Source organism: Macaca fascicularis, chromosome 12, assembly GCF_037993035.2.
Source record: "Macaca fascicularis isolate 582-1 chromosome 12, T2T-MFA8v1.1".
In the NCBI taxonomy this organism is placed as follows: Eukaryota; Metazoa; Chordata; class Mammalia; order Primates; family Cercopithecidae; genus Macaca; species Macaca fascicularis.
Genome location: NC_088386.1, coordinates 11,856,731 through 11,875,916, shown reverse-complemented (window position 1 = coordinate 11,875,916; position 19,186 = coordinate 11,856,731). Strand labels below are relative to the sequence as shown.

Here is a 19,186-nt window from a genome sequence, read left to right as displayed (position 1 = left end):
TAGTTTTAGCAGGTGCTAGCATCATTAGAATTGAATTTTTCCAATTCCTAAGATACATATGCTAGGCAAATTGATACTACTTTCTTTTTACAAATGTAGAAACTAAGGCTCAGCCACATTTTAACTAATTTGCCCAAGATCACAAGCTAGTTTTGCCTAGGACTTGAATTCTGGTTTCTGCTTTTAACAGTTAAGTTCTTGCCTCTTGGTTAAATGAGTATATAAGTAAAATTTGGCAAGTATAGGCATTATTTATGTCAGATTTACAATATTATGGCAAGGATATACATGACCTTTAAATCCTGACTATAAGATTGTTTCTCACCAGGAAACTTTAACTTTGAATTATTTTTATTTTTATTTTTGGGACTGAGTCTCGCTCCGTCGCCCAGGCTGGAGTGCAGTGGCGCGATCTTGGCTCACTGCAAGCTCCGCCTCCCGGGTTCACGCCATTCTCCTACCTCAGCTTCCCGAGTGGCTAGGACTACAGGTCCCCTTACCACGCCCAGCGAATTTTTTTTTTTTTTGAAACGGAGGCTCGCTCTGTTGCCCAGGCTGGAGTGCAGTGGCGTGATCTCAGCTCACTGCAAGCTCCGCCTCCCGGGCTCACACCATTCTCCTGCCTCAGCCTCCCGAGTAGCTGGGACTACAGGCGCCCGCCACCACGCCTGGCTACTTTTTTTGTATTTTTAGTAGAGACGGGGTTTCACTGTGTTAGCCAGGATGGTCTCGATCTCCTGACCTCGTGATCCACCCGCCTCGGCCTCCTAAAGTGCTGGGATAACAGGCGTGAGCCACCGCGCCCGGCCCTTTTGTTTTTTTTGTTTTGTTTTGTTTTTGTTTTTTTTCTAGTAGAGACGGGGTTTCACCGTGTTAGCTGAAATGGTCTGGATCTCCTGACCTTGTGATCCGCCCACCTTGGCCTCTGAAATAACTTTGAATTATTAAACCAAAACAGGCCTGATAGAAATATACTGTCTTGGATTGAGTAAATAGATTATATTTATAATATTATGCACTAAGCCTCACAAGAAATTATATATGAAGCCAGGATATTTGTATTCTTTTTTTTTTTTTTTTTTTTTTTTTTTAATAATGAGTATTTGATTCTCTGAAAACCTCTTTGGTAATTTGAATATTGTCATGGAGCTCTTCAATGACTTTAATCAGCCAAACTAGAATTTCTAATGACTTTTGACTCTTTGAATATGTATTTTTTTTTAGTGAAATAAAAATCTTAAAATTTCCTGGTTGAACATTTAAAACCACAAAGTTTGGTCGTCTGCCACCCCTATACAACACAGATGACTTTGCCCAAGTATTGATAAATCTTTGAGTGAATGGGTTACCCACTAACAGAGACCAAAGGACAATGCTATCTTTTAAGCAACGACAGTAGGCTTGTTAAAGAAAACTTATGTTTTTGTTCGTTTCACAGGAAATTGAATACTTGACAGTTCTAACGATAATAGACAAAAGAGCTCTTTTTTCCCCCCCTAAACAAAGAGAAACTTCTTAACTCAAATGGAAGTGTATAGGTGCTTTTCTGTAACAGGCAGCTTCCTGCCATCTGATGATAAAATGATCAAAACACTGGCCTGTACTCATAGCTGACTTTCTGTCTCAGACCAGCAAAAATCTTGGCTGGTCTCTAGTGCATTGCTACTGTCAGCTCTTTCATGTTTGTGATACTCAGGTTTTCTATGCTTCCCACTTCTACTTTCTTCATATACCAACCCTCAGAATATTTCTCCCTCTGTCATGTAACTGTTTAAAATCTTGAGGGCTTCTATAATGGAAGCTAGTGGAAACAAGACATTCGAAGTACAAATTTCATACATCAAAGAATTTTAAAGATTTAGATTCATGAGCTTATGAAATCTTATTTTTAAACTACTTTACGTGTTTTAATATGTAAATTATAAAAGCAAATATTTAAATATTTTTATTTGTTAATGTAAGTATATAGTTTCTTAGAATTGAAATTGTTGCAATTCTAGTAAATGCTATCCTTTTTTTTTTTTTTTTTTTTAAGGTACCAGTATTTTTTGCAAATTAAACAAGACATTCTTACTGGAAGGTGGGCTCTTTAAATTTCTTACAAATTTTTTTGTAATGGACTTTAAAAAATACTTTTAAAATCTGTATTAAGTAATTCATGGTCATTGCAAATAAATTATTTAAGAAGGTTACATGTAGTGTGAATTCTTTTCATCAGATAAGTTTATTTCTTAATAGTTAAATCACATGAAACTTCAAGTGTGATTGTTTAACAAATTATAGTACTTTTGAAATTACTATGTTTAACCTTCGGTTATGTATTTTTGTTTTGTTTTATTAGATTACCCTGTCCTTCTAATACTGCTGCCCTTTTAGCTTCATTTGCTGTTCAGTGTAAGTATCAGCCCATTTTTAGGTCAAATAGCATATAACTTTGTGGTTTGTGTTGCTAGTACATTGGCTTTAATGTGGGAGTTCTGTAGATGTGTTACTATATAGAAAATAGTGACTGCAGTGGAAATGTAATTAAATCTTCAGTTAGTTAGCAATTACTATGACTTTTGGAAAAAAAAATTTCCTCTGAAATTGAGACCTAGAAGAATGTTAAATGGATTGCTGTAGCTTGCTGAAGTGGTTATATTAGAAACATAAGTAGTTTACATCCAGAAATAGAATTAATGACATCACTGATTTGACTATAATAATTTAAAAATTTGTTTATTAAAATGTGAATATTTTCCTTTCATTATTAGCTGAACTTGGAGACTACGATCAGTCAGAGAACTTGTCAGGCTACCTCTCAGATTATTCTTTCATTCCTAATCAACCTCAAGATTTTGAAAAAGAAATTGCAAAATTACATCAGCAACACATGTAAGAGTTTTTTAGTTTTTTATTTGATAAACTTCTTAATGGCATTCTTTCTAGAGAAATGTTTGAAATTACTTCTAATTTGATGGCTGTATTTAATATAGAATAATTACTCTTACCTAAAATAATATTATTTTAAAGAAATATAGGTAATCTATGCTAAAAAATGATTTCATAGACTATATGAGGCTCATTTTCATTTCTATTAAGAGCCATTAAGCTATCTGTAAACAGACATTTATTTGCTATTGTGTAATAGTCTAAGTAATTTTAGAATATAAATAGTATAGTCACATTGTAGAGATCTGTCTGCTTAGTAATTCTTTCTCAGTTTTTAGGTATAAAGGACTTGATTCTCCTTGGTAGTGAGCCAAGAGGAGAAAAGAACTCTATATAATACTAAATTAATTTTTTAAAAATATTTCTTTAAAAACAGTACAGGTTGAACATCCTTAACCCAAGTTTGAAATTCAGAGAGCTCTAAAATTTGAAACTTTTTGAGCACTGACATTACACCACAAGTGGAAAATTCTGCACCTGATCTCATATAATGGGTTTCAGTAAAAATGTGGTCAAAACTTTGTTTCATACACAGAATTATTTTAAATATGATACAATATTACCTTCAGGCTATGTGTATAAAGTATATATGAAACATAAATTTCATGTTTAGACTTGGTTTCTATCCCAAGATATTGCATTATGTGTATGTAAATATTTCAAAACTTGAAAAAATCTGAAATCTGAAACACTTATGATCCCAAGCATTTCAGATAAGGGATACTTAACCTTATCAATATTCATTCATTAACAATATTCATTCAACTTTGATTCTTTTGTGTGAGTATAATTTTCTATATTATTTTTTCAAAAGAGATTTGTTGCCTTGAATAGAAAGTAATATTGTTTATTAGTTCAGAATTCAGTTGTGCTTCAATATACGATTCTGAATACTCAGGGAAAAACTAAGGCAGTGTTGCATATTGGTAAGAGTCTGAACTAGAGAGCCAGACTGCCTGGTTTGAAATTCTGTAAGATTGGTTACTATCTTATAACCTTGGCCAAACTGCTTTATGCCTCTTCTCTGTTTCCTTATGTAAACTAGGGATAATAAAAGTATCTATCTATCTCTGGAGTTATTGTAGATCTTAAATGAGTTGATATACATGAGGTTCTCATAACCATACATAGCACATTGTACACACTGAAGAAATGTTAGCTGTTGTTATTATTTAGAAAACTTTCTTTTGCTAATAAGTCATGTATCTAAGACAGCATAACAAACCATGGCCCATTGCCTTTTTTTTTTTTTTTTTTTGAGATAGAGTCTCACTCTGTCGCCCAGGCTGGAGTGCAGTGGCACGATCTCAGCTCACTGCAATCTCCGCCTCCCGGGTTAATGCCATTCTCCTGCCTCAGCCTCCCAAGTAGCTGGAACTACAGGCGCCCGCTACCACGCCCAGCTAATTGTTTGTATTTTTAGTAGAGACGGGGTTTCACCGTATTAGCCAGGATGGTCTCGATCTCCTGACCTCATGATCCGCCTGCCTCGGCCTCTCAAAGTGCTGGGATTACAGGCATGAGCCACCGCACCCGGCCCCCATTGCCTATTTTTATATGGTCCACAGGCTAAGATTGTTATATAGATTTTAAATGGTTGCAGAAAGTCAAAAGAATAGCATTTTGTGGCATGTGAAATTTCATAAAATTCAGTGTTCATGAATAAACACTTACTGGAACACAGATACCCTCATTCATTTATATGTTGTCTGGCTGTTTTCGCACAATGGCCAAGCTAAATAGTTGCCACAGAGACCGTATGTCCTAAAAGCCTACAATATCTACTATCTAGCCCTTTGCAATAAAAGGTTTGCTGATTCCTGATCTAAAATAGACTAAGAGTAAGAGTTTGAAAAACTGGTAACCTCCTGGCGTAAGCGTAGACTGCCTAATGTGGTGAGGGGGCTATTTTTAGTCTAAGTAAATTCCATTCATAGTGAAAGTTATACATATAGCATATCAGAATCAAGAGTTTGAAGATAAGCCAGATTTTTTAAATTTACCAATAATAAAAAGACTCTTAAGGAGAAGCTTATTGATTATATATTTCTGTTGATTATATATTTCTGTTTGATTTAAGTACATGATTCATCAGATCTTTAAATGAAGAAAAATAGAATTATCCACTTTAACTGGAGGGAGTATATATTTAATTTTATAGAAATTTGAAGTGTGCTGCTTGTTTTGTGCATTAGCAGGCTGTTGGCTCCCTTTTCTAGTAACATTAGTGAATAGAAAGTTTGTATCTTTGTTTTTGTAATTTGCTGCTTTTGCTCTGCTGTAGTCTGATAATAACAGATAACTAAGGTTGTTAAAACTATATGTGAAATAGGAGTAAATCTATTTTTAAAGGCCTTACATGTAGAGCAGTGGTTCTTCAACTTGTGTTTATAAGAATCACTTGGGATTGTTTTTAAATATAAACAGTTTTGACCTCATCCTTTCAAAATCAGACTCTACAGAATAGTCTTCTTAAACCATCTGTGATGAAAGATGATTTCTTCCCTCCAGCTGTCATTATTGTATTATTTATGTTTTGTAAAATATAATAAAAATTAATTACTAGAAAAGTAAAGTGGAGAAAGCAAAGATGTAAAAAATACAAGTCCTCGTTTGTTTGTGTTTTTGTTTTGTTTTTTACTGTTAGATTTAACAGATATTACCCTGCCAGATTGCTATACAAGCCTCCAACACTCAGGTTCCATACTGTGAATCAGCCTCTGATTGTGCACCACACTCTGGGAAGCACTGCCCTGGAGGTTGGCTTAGAATCTGCAAGTTTCAGAGATACCCTGTGTGATTTAAATGCAGATATTGTGTATGAACCAAATTTTGAGAAATACTGCTTTTAAGTTATATCTAAAAGTGAGGGGCTTTGTTACAGTCACCCATATGAATAGCAAGGAGCTTTAAAAACTTGGTGTATTCTTGTATTTCTAGAAAATAAGAAAGTATTCTGGAAAATAATAATTTGGGTTACTGAAAATGTGCCCTCCAGGTAAGTTAGAGGAGTAGTCCTGCATGGCGTTTTGTAGATTTAAGACTGCTCAGTTTTTTCAGATAAATAGCCTTTTTCTAATTTAGCTGTATTTGATTGATTGATCCAATTTTTAACTTGATGTCTTTATAGAGGCTTATCTCCTGCAGAAGCAGAATTTAATTACCTAAACACAGCACGTACCTTAGAACTCTATGGAGTTGAATTCCACTATGCAAGGGTAAGTGAAGAAAACTTACTTCAATGTTGTTGAGTTAGGCTCCATTACTCAGTATAACATTTTTTAAGATTAGTTAACAAGTGGAATAAGTTATGATTGCTGCTGACATAGCTGCACTGAAAATTTCCTCTGAATTTAAGTATTTTCACAATAACTTAAGATTCAATTCCTGAATGCAAAGGATGGTTAATATGGATTCTTCATGTTATTATTCTTCAAGGTAGTGTTTTATATGTAAAGATAATTTTTACAGACCATAAGATATAGTACCTTTAGAATATTTATTTTAAAATATAATTCTTAAGCTATAGGAAAAGTGGCTTTTGTATACTTTTATAATAATGATCATTAAAAATATTCTCACATCACTGAGGCCTGCTGCCTTTGAAAAACTGGTAACCTCCTGGCATAAGCATATTTGTGAGTGTTTATCCTGTATTTGTGTGTTTCCTCATGTTTTTCTTGAGTTCTTTATCAAAAGTACTTGGAGTACAGCTATTCTATACTCAGTGAAAAGTGGAATTATAATCATCAGTTGAGTTGTGGATAGTGTTTATCTTCTCTTGGGAATGAGTAGTTGAGCCTAAAAAGAGTATCAGCCTGAAAGGGAATTCAGAGCCAATATTTTTCTTAGATAATTATTTTCAATCATTTTAATACGCAGACACTCACAGGTACAGAGATAGTTGTTTAAGTACTCAAAGTTCTACTTCATGTAATGGTTTTATCCTTTAGGACCTTTCCTGACCATATTCTGGGAGAGGAACATCATTTCTTATGTTTCACAAAGCTTATGTCAAGCTTTCCTTTAAAAGACCAGATGAGTTGCTTTACTCAAATGATTTTATCTTGTAATTCTGAGTTTTACTTGGAAATCTTTTTGTCTGACTCCATTTAAAATGTGTCTCTTAGAAACTTTCAGCTTTTTTTTTTTTTCCTTCAACTTTTATTTTAAGTTCAACTTTCTGCTTTCTTTAAAATATGCCCCTTTACTTTCCTTCCTTATTTAGGGCCTATATCTTTTGAACATGATTCTTAAAAATGTAATGTACTGGTCAGTGTTTGTGTCACTAGTTTTTTTTTTTTTAAATAATAAAGTTTAAAACAGATGGAACTTTAAATATGTGAATTAAACTATGGTCAAAAATAAAAAGGGGCTGGGCATAATGTATCGCGCCTGTAATCCCAACACCTTGGGACAGCAAGGCAGGAGGATTGCGTGAGCCCAGGTGTTCAAGACCAGCCTGGGAAACATAATGAGATCTCAGCTCTACACATTTAAAAAATAAGCTGGTCATGGTGGTGCATGCCTGTAGTTGCAGCTACTCAGGAGTTGAGGCAGGAGGATCAGCTGAGCCCAGGAGTCTAAGCCTTCTGTAAGCTATGATCATGCCACTTCACTCCAGCCTGGGTGACAGCAAGATCCTGTCCTTTCTTGTAGTAATATTATAGTTTTGGGTGTTACATGTATGTCTTTAATGGTCTTGAGTTGATTTTTGCATGTGGTAAGAGCTAGGTGTCCAGTTTCCTTATTCTGTATGTGGCTATCCGATTTTCTCAGAACCATTTATTGAAGAGGATGTCCTTTCCCCAGTGTAAGTTCTTGTTGACTTTGTTGAAGATCAATTGGCTGTAAATATTTGGCTTTGTAAGTTCTTGTTGACTTTGTTGAAGATCAGTTAGCTGTAAATATTTGGCTTTGTTTCTGGGTTCTCTAGTCTGTCCTATTGGTCTGTGTGTATGTTTTTACATCAGTACCATGCAGTTTCGGTTACTGTAGCCTTGTAATACATTTTGACGTCAGGTAATTTGATGCTTTGTTGTTTTTGCTCTGGATTGCTTTGGTTATTTGGGCTCTTTTTTTGGTTTTAGATGAATTTTAGGATTTTTTTTTCAAATTCTATGAAGAATGATGTTGGTATTTTGATGGGGATTGCACTGGATCTGTAGAGTACTCTGGCAATATGGTCATTTTAACAATATTAGTTCTTCAGATCCAAGAGCATGGGATTTTTTTGTTTGTGTCATCTTAAATTTTTCATCAGTGTTTTGTAGTTTTCCTTGTAGAGATCATTCACCTTCTTGGTTAAATTTATTCCTAGGTATTTTTTGTAGCTATTGTAAATGGGATTGCCTTCTTGATTTCTTTCTCAACTAGATCATTATTGATATATAGAAGTGCTGCTGGTTTTTATGTGTTGATTTTTACTGAATTTATTTATGAAATCTAAGCATTTTTGGTGGAGTCTTTAGGTTTTTTAGATACAAGATCATATCATCAGCAAAAAGAGGTCATTTGACTTCCTCTTTCCCAATTTGAATACCTTTTCCTTCTTTCTCTTGCCTGGGTGCTCTGGCTAGGACTTCCAGTAGTATGTTGAGTAAGAGTGTGAAAGTGGGCATCCTTCTCTTTTTCTAGTTCTTAGGGGGAACAATTTCAACTTTTCTGTTGAAATTCAGTATAATGTTGATTTTGGGTTTGTCGTATATGGCTTTTATTATTTTGAGGTATGTTCCTTCTGTGCATTTGTTGAGATGTTGAAGTTTTTCAAATGCTTTTACAATGTCTTTTGAGATGGTCATATGGTTTTTATTCTTCATTATCTTCTTGTGATATATCATGTTTACTGATTTGTGTGTGTTGAATCATCCTTACATTCCTGATATAATGTATTGTATCTGTGGTGTATTATCTTTCTAACATGCTGTTGGATTTGGTTTGCTAGTACTTTGTTGAAGATGTTGGTGTCTTTGTTCATCAGGGATATTGGCCTGTAGTTTTCTTTTTTCTAGTTTTTGCATCCTTGCCTGGTTTTGGTATGATACTAATGCTGACCTTATAGAATGAGTTAGGAGAATTCCCTCCTCTTCAATTTTTTTTTGGAATTGTTTCAGGACTGTTATTACTTCTTTGTATGTTTGGTAAAATTCAACTTTGAATCCATTTGTTCCTGGGCGTTTCTGTGTTGGGAGACCTTCTTTACTGATTTCAATCTCACTACACATTATTGGTCTCTTCAGGTTTTCTATTTCTTCTTGATTCAGTCTTGGTAGTTTATATGTTTTCATGAATTCATTTCCTCTGGGTTTCCCAGCTTGTAGTTGTTCATAATAGTCTCTGATGATCTTTTCTATTTCTGTAGTATCAGTTGCAATGTCTCCTTTTCATTTCTGATTTTACTTATTTGGATATTCTGTCTTCTTGGTTAGTCTAGCAGTTTATTAATTTTGTTTGTCATTTTGAAGAACCAACTTTTTGTTTCATTTATCCTTCATAATTTTTATGGTCACTGTTTCATTTATTTCTGCTCTGATCTTTGTTATTTCTGTTCTACTAATTTTAGGTTTGTTTTGTTCTTGCTATTCCAGGTTTTTGAGATGCATTGTTAGACTGTTAACTTGTAGTCTTTCTCCTTTTTTTGTGTAGGTATTTATTGCTGTAAACTTCCCTCTTATCAGGGCCTTTGTTGTATCCCACAGGTTTTGGTATGTTGTATTTCCATTTTCATTTATTTCAAAGAATTTTTTTATTTCCATCTTAATTTCTTAATTGACCCAATGGTCATTTAGAAGCATATTGTTTAACTGATTTGTTGAGACTTGTTTTGTGACCAAACATATGGCCTGTCTTGGAAGATGTTCCATGTGCTTATGAAAATAATGCATATTCTGCATTGTTCAGTAGAATGTTCTCTAAGTGTCTGTTTGGTCCATTTGATCTAATGTTCAGTTTAAGTCCAATGTTTCTTTATTTTCTTTCTAGATCTGTCTCATGCTGAGAGTGAGGTGTTAGTCCCCCACTATTATTGTATTACAGTCTGTATCTCTCTTTAGATCTAGTAATATTTGTTTTATGAATCTGGGTACTCCAATGTTTGGTGCATATATATTTGGAATAGTTATGTCCTCTTACTGGGTTGATCTCTTTATCATTATATAATGACCTTCTTTGTCTTTTTTTTTTTTTTAACTGTTCTTGAAATAATTAAAATCTGTTTTATCTGATATAAGTTTGGGTACTCCTAACTTTTGGTTTTCGTTTGTGTGGAGTATTTTTTTCCATCCCTCTATTTTCAGTCTATATATGTTTTTAATGAAAAACTGAGTTTCTTTTAAGCAACATATAGTTATATTATGTATTTTAATCCATTCAGCCATTTTGTATCTTTTAAGAGGAGAATTTGATCTATTTACATTCAAAGTTGTTGGTATATGAGGTTTTGTTCTTTTCATATGGTTAATTGTTTTCTGATTATTCTATGTATTCTGTGTTTCTTTCTTTTTCTCTTATAGTTTGTTGTTTTGATGGGTTTCTGTAGTGATACTGTTTGAGTCCTTTCTCTTCCTCCTTTATATTTCTTTACCCATTAAGTTTTATACTTTTGTGTGTTTTCATGATGGTAAATATCATCATTTCACTTCCAGGTTTAGGACTCCCTTGAGCATATCTTGTAGAACCGATCTAGTGGTATAGAATTCCCACAGGATTTATTTGTCTGTGAATGATTTCATTTCCCTTTCATTTATAAGTGATAATTTTGATAGATATCATATTCTTGAGTGGCAGGTTTTTTCTTTCAGCACTTTCAATATATCATTCCATTGTCTTCTGGCCTGTAAAGTTTCTGCTGAGAAATTCACTGTTAGACTGGTGGGGTTTTCTTTGTAGGTGATGAGACACTTTTGCTACTTTTAAGATTTGCTCCTGAAGTTTGACTTTAGACAGTCTGATTATAATGGTGCCATGGAGAACACCTCTTTACGTTATATCTGCTTGGAGATCATTGAGCTTCCTGTATCTGAATGTCTAAACCTTTCTTTGTTTCTTTGCCCTTGGAGATACAAATAATATGTAAATTTGGTCACCTTATCTTGCCTCAAATTTCAGGAAGGTTTTGCTCATTCTTTTTTCATCTCTTTTCTTTATTTTTGTTTGACTGGATTATTCCGAAAGACTTGTCTTTAAGTTCCAAGATTCATTCTTCGGACTGATGTAGTCTGTTGTTGAAGTTTTCAAATGTAGTTTGAATTCTTTTAAGTGAATTCTCCAGTTTCAGATTTTTTTTTTTTTTTTTTTTTTTTTTTTTTTGAGACAGAGTCTTGCTCTGTTGCCCAGCTTGGAGTGCAGTGGTGTGATCTCAGTTCACTGCTACCTCCACCTCCCAGATTCAAGCGATTCTCGTGCCTCAGCCTCCCAAGTAGCTGGGATTACTGGCACACGCCACCATGCCTGGCTAATTTTTGCATTTTTAGTAGAGAGGGGGTTTCACCACGTTGGACAGGCTGGTCTCGAACTCCTGACCTCAGGTGATCCACCCACCTTGGCCTCCCAAAGAGCTGGGATTACAAGCATGAACCAGCTTCAGAATTTTTATTAGGTTCTTTAAAAAAGTATCTCTTTGGTAAATTTCTCATTCATACCGTGAATAGCTTTCCTGACTTATTTGTATTGTTTTTCAGAATTCTCTTGTGTCTCACTGAGCTTTAAAGTTAATAATTTGAATTCTTTATTTCATGCTGGGATTTTGAAATTTTCTTTTTGATTAAGATCTATTGCTGGAGAATTATTGTATTCCTTTGGAGATGCCATATTTTCTTGCTATTTCATGTTTCCTGTGTGCTTACATTGTATCTGTGCATCTGATGCAATAGTTGCTGCTTCTTATATTTGAATTTGCTTTTGTAGGGGAGGACTTTTTCCTGAAAATTTATCTATGGTTTGGGTTGAGTAGGGTCCATAGACTTCGATTCTGGCTGCATGCAGTAATATGGTCTCATTTATAGACATCGCAGATATAGCAGTGAGTAAAGTAGATAAAATTCAACCCTCCCAAAGCTTGCATTCTGGGGGGCAAGAAACAAAACTCTAAATGAACAATTATGGGTATATCAGAGTATGTACTATTTGATTCCATTGAGGTTCAGTAACTGGCAAAATACCAATCTTTATTGATAGAAGTCAGAATAGCAGTCAATTCTGGAGGAATATTTATTAACTGGGAGACTCATGAGGGAGCTTTCTGGGTTTTTCAAAATGTTCTATATATTAGTTTGTGATGGTTATGTTGGAGTGTAAATAAGAACATGTATGTATGTGTGTAAAATTTTGAGTTGTACATTTAAGAATTGTGCATTTTACTATATAGTACTTCAGTTCTTTTAAAAAATTAAGTAGGTAATATGTCAGAAATTGCTAGACGCTATGAAGAAAAGTTAAGCTGAGAAAGGGGAATTAAACAAATGAGGTATCAGGGAAGGTCTCACTGAGAAGGTAAACAGATCTGAAAGAGCCATGTAAACATCTGGGAGGAGATTATTCTAAGCAGAGGAAAGAGCAGTGAAATAGTATATATAGCAGTTCCAATAATAGCTAAGAGCTTAGTATGGCTTGTGTAGTGCGAGCAAGGAGAGGAGAGTATTAGGAGACGAGATCTAAGCAGACAAGAACTTATAAGCCTCTTTCTTTCTCTCTCTCTCTCTCTCTTTCTTCTTTCTTTCTTTCTTTCTTTCTTGGCAGAGTCTTGCTCTGTCATTCAGGTTGGAGTGCATTGGTGCCATCTCAGCTCACTGCAGCCTTGGTCTCGGGCTCAAGTGACCCACCCACCTCAGCCTTCCACGTAGCTGGGACCACAGGCACGTGTCACCATGCTGGCTGAATTTTTTTTTTTTTTTTTAAGTGGAGATGGAGTCTTGCTCTGTTGCTCAGGCTGGTCTCAACCTTCTCAGTTCAAGCAATCCTACCTGCCTTGGCCTCCCAAAGTGCTGGGACTGCAGACATGAGCCACCACATCTTTATAAAACATTTTAAGGACTTTGGCTTTTAATTATAATCAAAACCATTAGAGAGTTTTGAAGCAATAAAAGACTTGTTGTGATTTATGTTTTTAAAATATAACAATGACTTTTGTTTTGAGAGTATACTATAAGATACTAAGGGAAGAGACTGTTAGTGATCCAGGGGAAAGGTAATGGTTCTTATAGTATTGGGGTGGTGGACAGTAATCAGATTTTGAATATATTTTGAATATGGAAGTGACAGCTTTTACTGATGTGTACTGGCTATGGGTGTGAGAAAAAAAGGATTTGGTAATTATTTCAAAGCTTTTGGCCTGAACTTTTACTAAGTTGGGAAAGACCTGGGAGAAGCAGATTTAGTAGGAGTGTAAGTCAAGAATTTATCTTGGGATATATTAAATTTGAAGAGATGTAAATCATCATGAAAGAGGGCTAGGCATTTCAATTTATGGACCTGGAGGTGAGAGGAAAAGTCTGGACTAGAAATAATACATTTGGGAATTGTTAGCTTATAGTTAATAGTTAAAGTCCTGAGATGAGAGGAAAATCTGGACTAGAAATAATACATTTGGGAATTGTTAGCTTATAGTTAATAGTTAAAATCATGAGATGAGAGCGCTGAGGGAGTAAATTTAGTAGGTATTGAAGAGAATAGGTCCTCAAAGTTGGAACACTTCAATGTTTAGAATTTGAAGAGATGAAGAAGAACCAGGAAAGGAGACCAAGAAGGAGCAGCCATTCAGAAAGGAGAGCCTTTCTTTCTATCAAAGACACAAATATGTGTCTCTGAAGCCAAGTAAATCAGGAGCAGTCAGCTTTGTTGGATGATGCTGTTAGGTCAAATAAAATGAGGACAGAGAACTGGATTAGAAAAGTGAAGGTCACTGGTGACTTTTCAGGAGCAGTTTTGGAGGTGCAGTGATGGCCAAAGAGTGATGAGAGAATACCCAAAACTGAGAACAGTAATTTTGAGGGCTTTTGCTCTGCAGGACACAGATGATAATAACAGGAAACACCTATATAGCATTTACTACGTCCCAGCCATACTTCTTAGGGCTTTATGTATATTAATCCCATTTAATCCTTACAACAGCCTTGTGAGATAGGAGTATTATTATCTCCACTATACAGATGAGGAAAATGAGACACGGAAAAGTTAAGTAACAGGGACATATAATCGCTATTTCTGTATTAAGAGCCAATTCATAACTTCTTTCCAAAACCTCGTTTTTAACCTGAATGTATTTGAAGACTTTTTGACAGATCCATTAAAATGATCAAATAATTTACAAATGTAATCTCTTGGCACAGAGAAAGGAACTCTTCTGAGATTGGAGCTATACATATGACTTTATCCATATCACTCTACTGTACTCAAATCACATAGTGGTTTTCCATAATTCTGATGTGTGCTTTCACTCATTGTGACATAGCATCATTTTATTTTTAGTCAACTGTCTTTCTATATCAAGCATCTTTGTGAAAGCATAAATAGGTCACTAATTGTTTTCATTTTCACTGAATAATTTGTTTGCATTCTCATACTCCATTAGGCCTATGGAAAGCATACAAACATTTTTTTCATCATTAATGAATGTATAAGCCTTTATGCCTAACTACATTAAAAATAGGCATGAAAATTTTAAGCAAATGATATATTGGAAAAGAACATACTGCTACAGGATAAAAGAAAATAATTTCAACATACGTTACAGAAAATTTTTTAATATTCATTTTTTATAAAGAGTTCCCCAAAGGAATAATTTTTTTAAACTTGTAAGTAGAAACATATGGCATACAGATATAATAAACATTTCACAGGAGAAATATAGGTGACCAATATTACGTACTTGTTGCTAATAATGAAAACCAGGAGATACCAATTTTATCGGATTAGCAAAAGTTCAAAGGATTAAAAATATCCATTTTTTGTCTTGAGTATGGTAAAGTGGACACTCTAATACATTGTTGAAATATAAATTTGTACAAATCTTTTGGGGGGGCAAATATTAATATGAATATAATCTTTGCTCACTTCCATTACCGAAACTCCATTCTTTAAAGTATTTATAGATGTGTTAGAAAAAGTTGTGTAAAGATATAGGAAAATATACACCAAAGTGTTAATAGTGGTTATCTCTGGGAATGAGAGAGGGAAGCAGGGAAGGTGACAGGGGGAGTCTTTGACTTCTTATTTGATATTTGAAATTGTTATATATTGTTTTGAAATTGTTTTATAATTAAAAGTAATTAAGAAAATTAACAGCTGTCTCCACTACTTAAAATTAATGTTGTTCTTATGTACGTCATAACATTGAGTGGGTTTGGGTTATTGTACTGTTAACGTGATAATAGAGAGGTCAGAATATTTAAGTACCCTAGGTAATTAGTTTGTGTATAGTATAGTAGTCTCCAAAAAAAGGAGGGGATGTTGGGAGGCGGAGGTGGGTGGATCACCTGAGGTCAGGAGTTTGAGACCAGCCTGGCCAACATGGCAAAACCCCATCTCTAAAAGTACAAAAATTAGCCGGGGGTGATGGTGGGCACCTGTAATCCCAGCTACTCAGGAGGCTGAGGCAGGAGAATTGCTTGAACCTGGGAGCGGAGGTTACAGTGAGCCGAGATCACACCACTGCACTGCAGACTGGGCAACAAGAGCGAGACTCTGTCTCAAGAAATAAAGGAGGGGATGGCACATCACAAGAGAAAGTGAAATGAACAATTAGGGTATGTTCAGAAAATGTTAGAACATCTGTTCATATTCAGTTTAAATATCATTTTTTCCTGCTCTTTTTAAACATACGGTTGTAAAATAAAACACAGATAGGTATGTATATCTTACTGAATTACTGTAAGGCAAACATCAGTTCAAGTAGTAGAATGAACACCAGTTCAAGTAGTAGAATGTTGCCAGCTACTCCGGAAACATTTTCCCAATAAGAGCTCCTTCCTACATAGTATTTTTTTTTTAAATAATTTTTATTACCCAAGTGTGCCTCGCTAGAAACTGTAGCTTGATCTTGCTGTTTGGTGTATTTTATTTGACTCACGGTAACTAAGATCTCTCTCTTTAATCTACAGGTTGTTGCTGCTTCTGTTGTGCTTAGAATTTACCTGTAAAGCACTGGATTATTTTACCTGTAGTTTCTTACAGTCTGGATTTTACTTGATCACATATTCATAATGTAATTCAACATGATTTGCTCTCCTCTCTATCTCCTGCAGATTGGCAGCTTGATCTAGCAGCATGTTCAGATTCAAGATTAATCTCTTATGTTCTTTTTTCAGGCGGTGCATAATGCCTGGGTTTTGCTCTTATTCTGTGCTAGCAGCCATTTGTGCTGGATGCCTAGGTCCATTAATTTATTGGAAGCTGCAAAATGGAGATATCCTAATATATTTTTGTTTTTTATTTGCTGGAATGATTTTGTAAGGGGTCCTTTTCTTTTACTGTTCAGTTACCCAGTGGTATAGTTCATATAGAAAATGCATGAAAAAGAATGTTTGATTCTTTCCTTTATTTACCTGGTTTTCAAGATAATGAATATGAAGCGGTAGATTAGATATTACTGATAAGATTTAATACAGTATAATTATTCTCCTTATTGAAGCTCAAATTAGCCCATCTTTGGTCACCAGTGGAGGTGGTCTTCTTTTGGCTCGTAAGTCTTTTTTTTTTGTTTTTGAAACAGGGTCTTACTCTGTTACCCAGGCTGAAGTATAGTGGGGCAATGTCGGCTCACTGCAACCTCTGCCTCCTGGGTTCAAGAGATTCTCCCACCTCAGCCTCTTAAGGTGCACACGACCACACCCAGCTAATTTTTGTTTTTGTTTGTTTGTTTTTGATAGAGACGGGGTTTCACCATGTTGGCCAGGCTGGTCTCAAACTCCTGACTTCAGTGCCTGCCTCAGCCTCCCAAAGTGCTGGGATTACAGGCATGAGCCACTGCACCCAGCCTCCTAAGTCCTTTTGACGTGATCTTGGTCTAGTCTTTGATAGCTTTTATGCTATCTAGTATTTTTAAGATGTTTTGCCACAGACATGAAATGAGCCATTTCTCCAAGAAGCCCTTTTAATGGAAAATGATATTTCAAAAATCTCAGTGTGGGTGCTAAGGATGCTTATTCCTACTGGGTTGGTGATTGTTTCTAGGGTTTTTAAGTGAACAGAGTTGGGAATTTATACTAGTTTCTATATCTATATTGAGATACACAGAATGTTTTGGTACTTAGAGCTCAAGGAATTCTACAGTTCACATATCCTATAATTATTTATTTGCTTCATGCTATCCTGTAATTAAAAATAGTACTTATAATTACCATATCAGTTATTACTAGAACAATGAAAATTTTTAACTTTTAAAATTTGTATTTTAAATTTATTTTATTTGTATTATAAATTTAAATTTTATTTTAAATTTAAAAATGTAGAAAAAGAAAAATCTTTTTCTTTTTTCATTGTTGCTCTGAATTTACATTTTCAAATCATATAGCCACTGCATATTATAAATTCTCCCCTTTAATTATCATTTAATCTTAGTTCCAAAGGTAACTACATAGTTAAAGCTCATCACAAATCTTTATAATCTGATTATATATCAAACATTCTCTAGTAATATGACTGGCTAAGTGTAAGCATAAAATTACCATCAGAAATCAAATAACGTATTTGAGAAGTAGGCTCTTTGGAGGAGTGTGAAATGATATAATTGTTCATTGATGTTCCAAGTATGATCCAAAAACTGTTGCCAGTCTGTAAACTGTAGTTGGACCATGAAGAGACACATACAGAAATTAAGTGTAAGATTTAGCTACTTTTATAGCAGTCTGACATAAAGCATGTTAGTGTGATTTGCAAAAGCATCATTAGCTGACAGATTGGAAACTTCAACAACAAAAACACAAAACATAACTGGTCCTTTTCCACACGTAGTTGGAAAGACACTGTTATGAACAATATCAGCCCTTATCTCTACAATAATTAGATCTTTCAGATATGTGGTTTAAGAAACAGATAAATATGAGAGAAATATGTAGATGTGGGCTAATAAAGTGTTTACTGAGAAGATGGATGTAATCTAGACTTTGGTTTGGTTTGGCTTGATTTGGCAGGAAGATACGAACAGAGATACAAGAACAGGTTTAACACGGAGTTGTGGGCACACAAAACACGTCATAAAAATGACCTAGCTAGAGTAGAAGATTTTTACCAGTTAAGGAGGAGAGATTAAATGGGAATGGTTGTATAAAGGCCTTGGATCCCAAGCTGAACAGCTAAGATATTTTCATACAGACGATAATAGGGAACCATTCATGCCACAAAAGAGTACAAGGTACTTTTTTCTATGCCTACAAGGTACTTTTTTCTATGCCTAAGAATCCAATAAATAGTTCTAGTGAATAATTTATTTATTAAATTTATAGTACAGTATTAATAAGTGATATGAAGAAAAGCAAAATAAGGTATTTTAAATTAAGATGATCAAAGTGTATTTTTCTAGACATTGGAGTTAATAACATTTGTGTCCATGAAGGCTATAATACTTGTTCTCTCATTTATCTTTCCCACCTCTAGGAATGCCTTGGGAACTACCACTTCAGTCTAGATATCTATAATTTAAAACTTGAGTTCCTACATATTTCTGAATATGTTGTTTCTTAAACTTGTTTTTCTACTACGATTGTATCTTAATTGGCTTCTCTGTTTATTGGGTTTGGTATATATCTCTCTAATGGTATTAGCTTTCCAGAAACACTTGGTGATTTTTTGGTTCTGTACCCTCTTTTGTATTTGTGATTTCTGGTTCACTTGGTTGCGAATGCTATTACTCTTTACTCTAGCCTGCCTTACGTGATGGTTAAGGTGGGAAGGAATACAAAGCCAGTTACAGTGTGCCTATAGTTTGCCTCTTTCAGTTTGGGGTTCTCTATTCATCCCTTCTGAGGATTACCCTTAATTCTAAATTTTTGAACCTACTGTCCACAATGCTGTTTTAGACAGGCTTCGCACTTTCATTTCCTATAGTTGAATCCAGTTGGAGTGGGATTGTGGGACTGTTAGGAGTTAATTACCACAGCTGCTCCCTACCTGATTATCCTGACAGTAATTTGCAGGCCCCTCTCAATTCTTTTATCTATGGTAACTGAACTCGTACCTGAAAATTTCGTTTCTGTTTTTACCTCCACATAGAGCAGTCACTTTCGTACATAGTTTGGGCTGTGGTTTTATGAATTTTTTTTTT

General features: G+C 34.7%; 1 protein-coding gene across 29 annotated transcripts in view; it reads left to right on the top strand.

The window, feature by feature from the left end:
- PTPN4 (protein tyrosine phosphatase non-receptor type 4) overlaps nt 1-19,186 on the top strand; it is a 293,063-nt gene that overhangs the window by 189,107 nt on the left and 84,770 nt on the right. For 24 of the 29 annotated variants that reach the window (XM_005572938.4, XM_074008831.1, XM_074008830.1 and 21 more), the window contains 4 exons: nt 2,036-2,080; nt 2,342-2,394; nt 2,754-2,874; nt 6,062-6,149. In XM_005572938.4, the coding sequence (XP_005572995.1) occupies nt 2,036-2,080; nt 2,342-2,394; nt 2,754-2,874; nt 6,062-6,149 (307 nt within the window). Of the gene's footprint in view, nt 1-2,035; nt 2,081-2,341; nt 2,395-2,753; nt 2,875-6,061; nt 6,150-19,186 lie in introns of those variants that run through there. The other 5 variants (XM_074008833.1, XM_074008832.1, XM_074008836.1 and 2 more) reach the window with 2 other exon arrangements.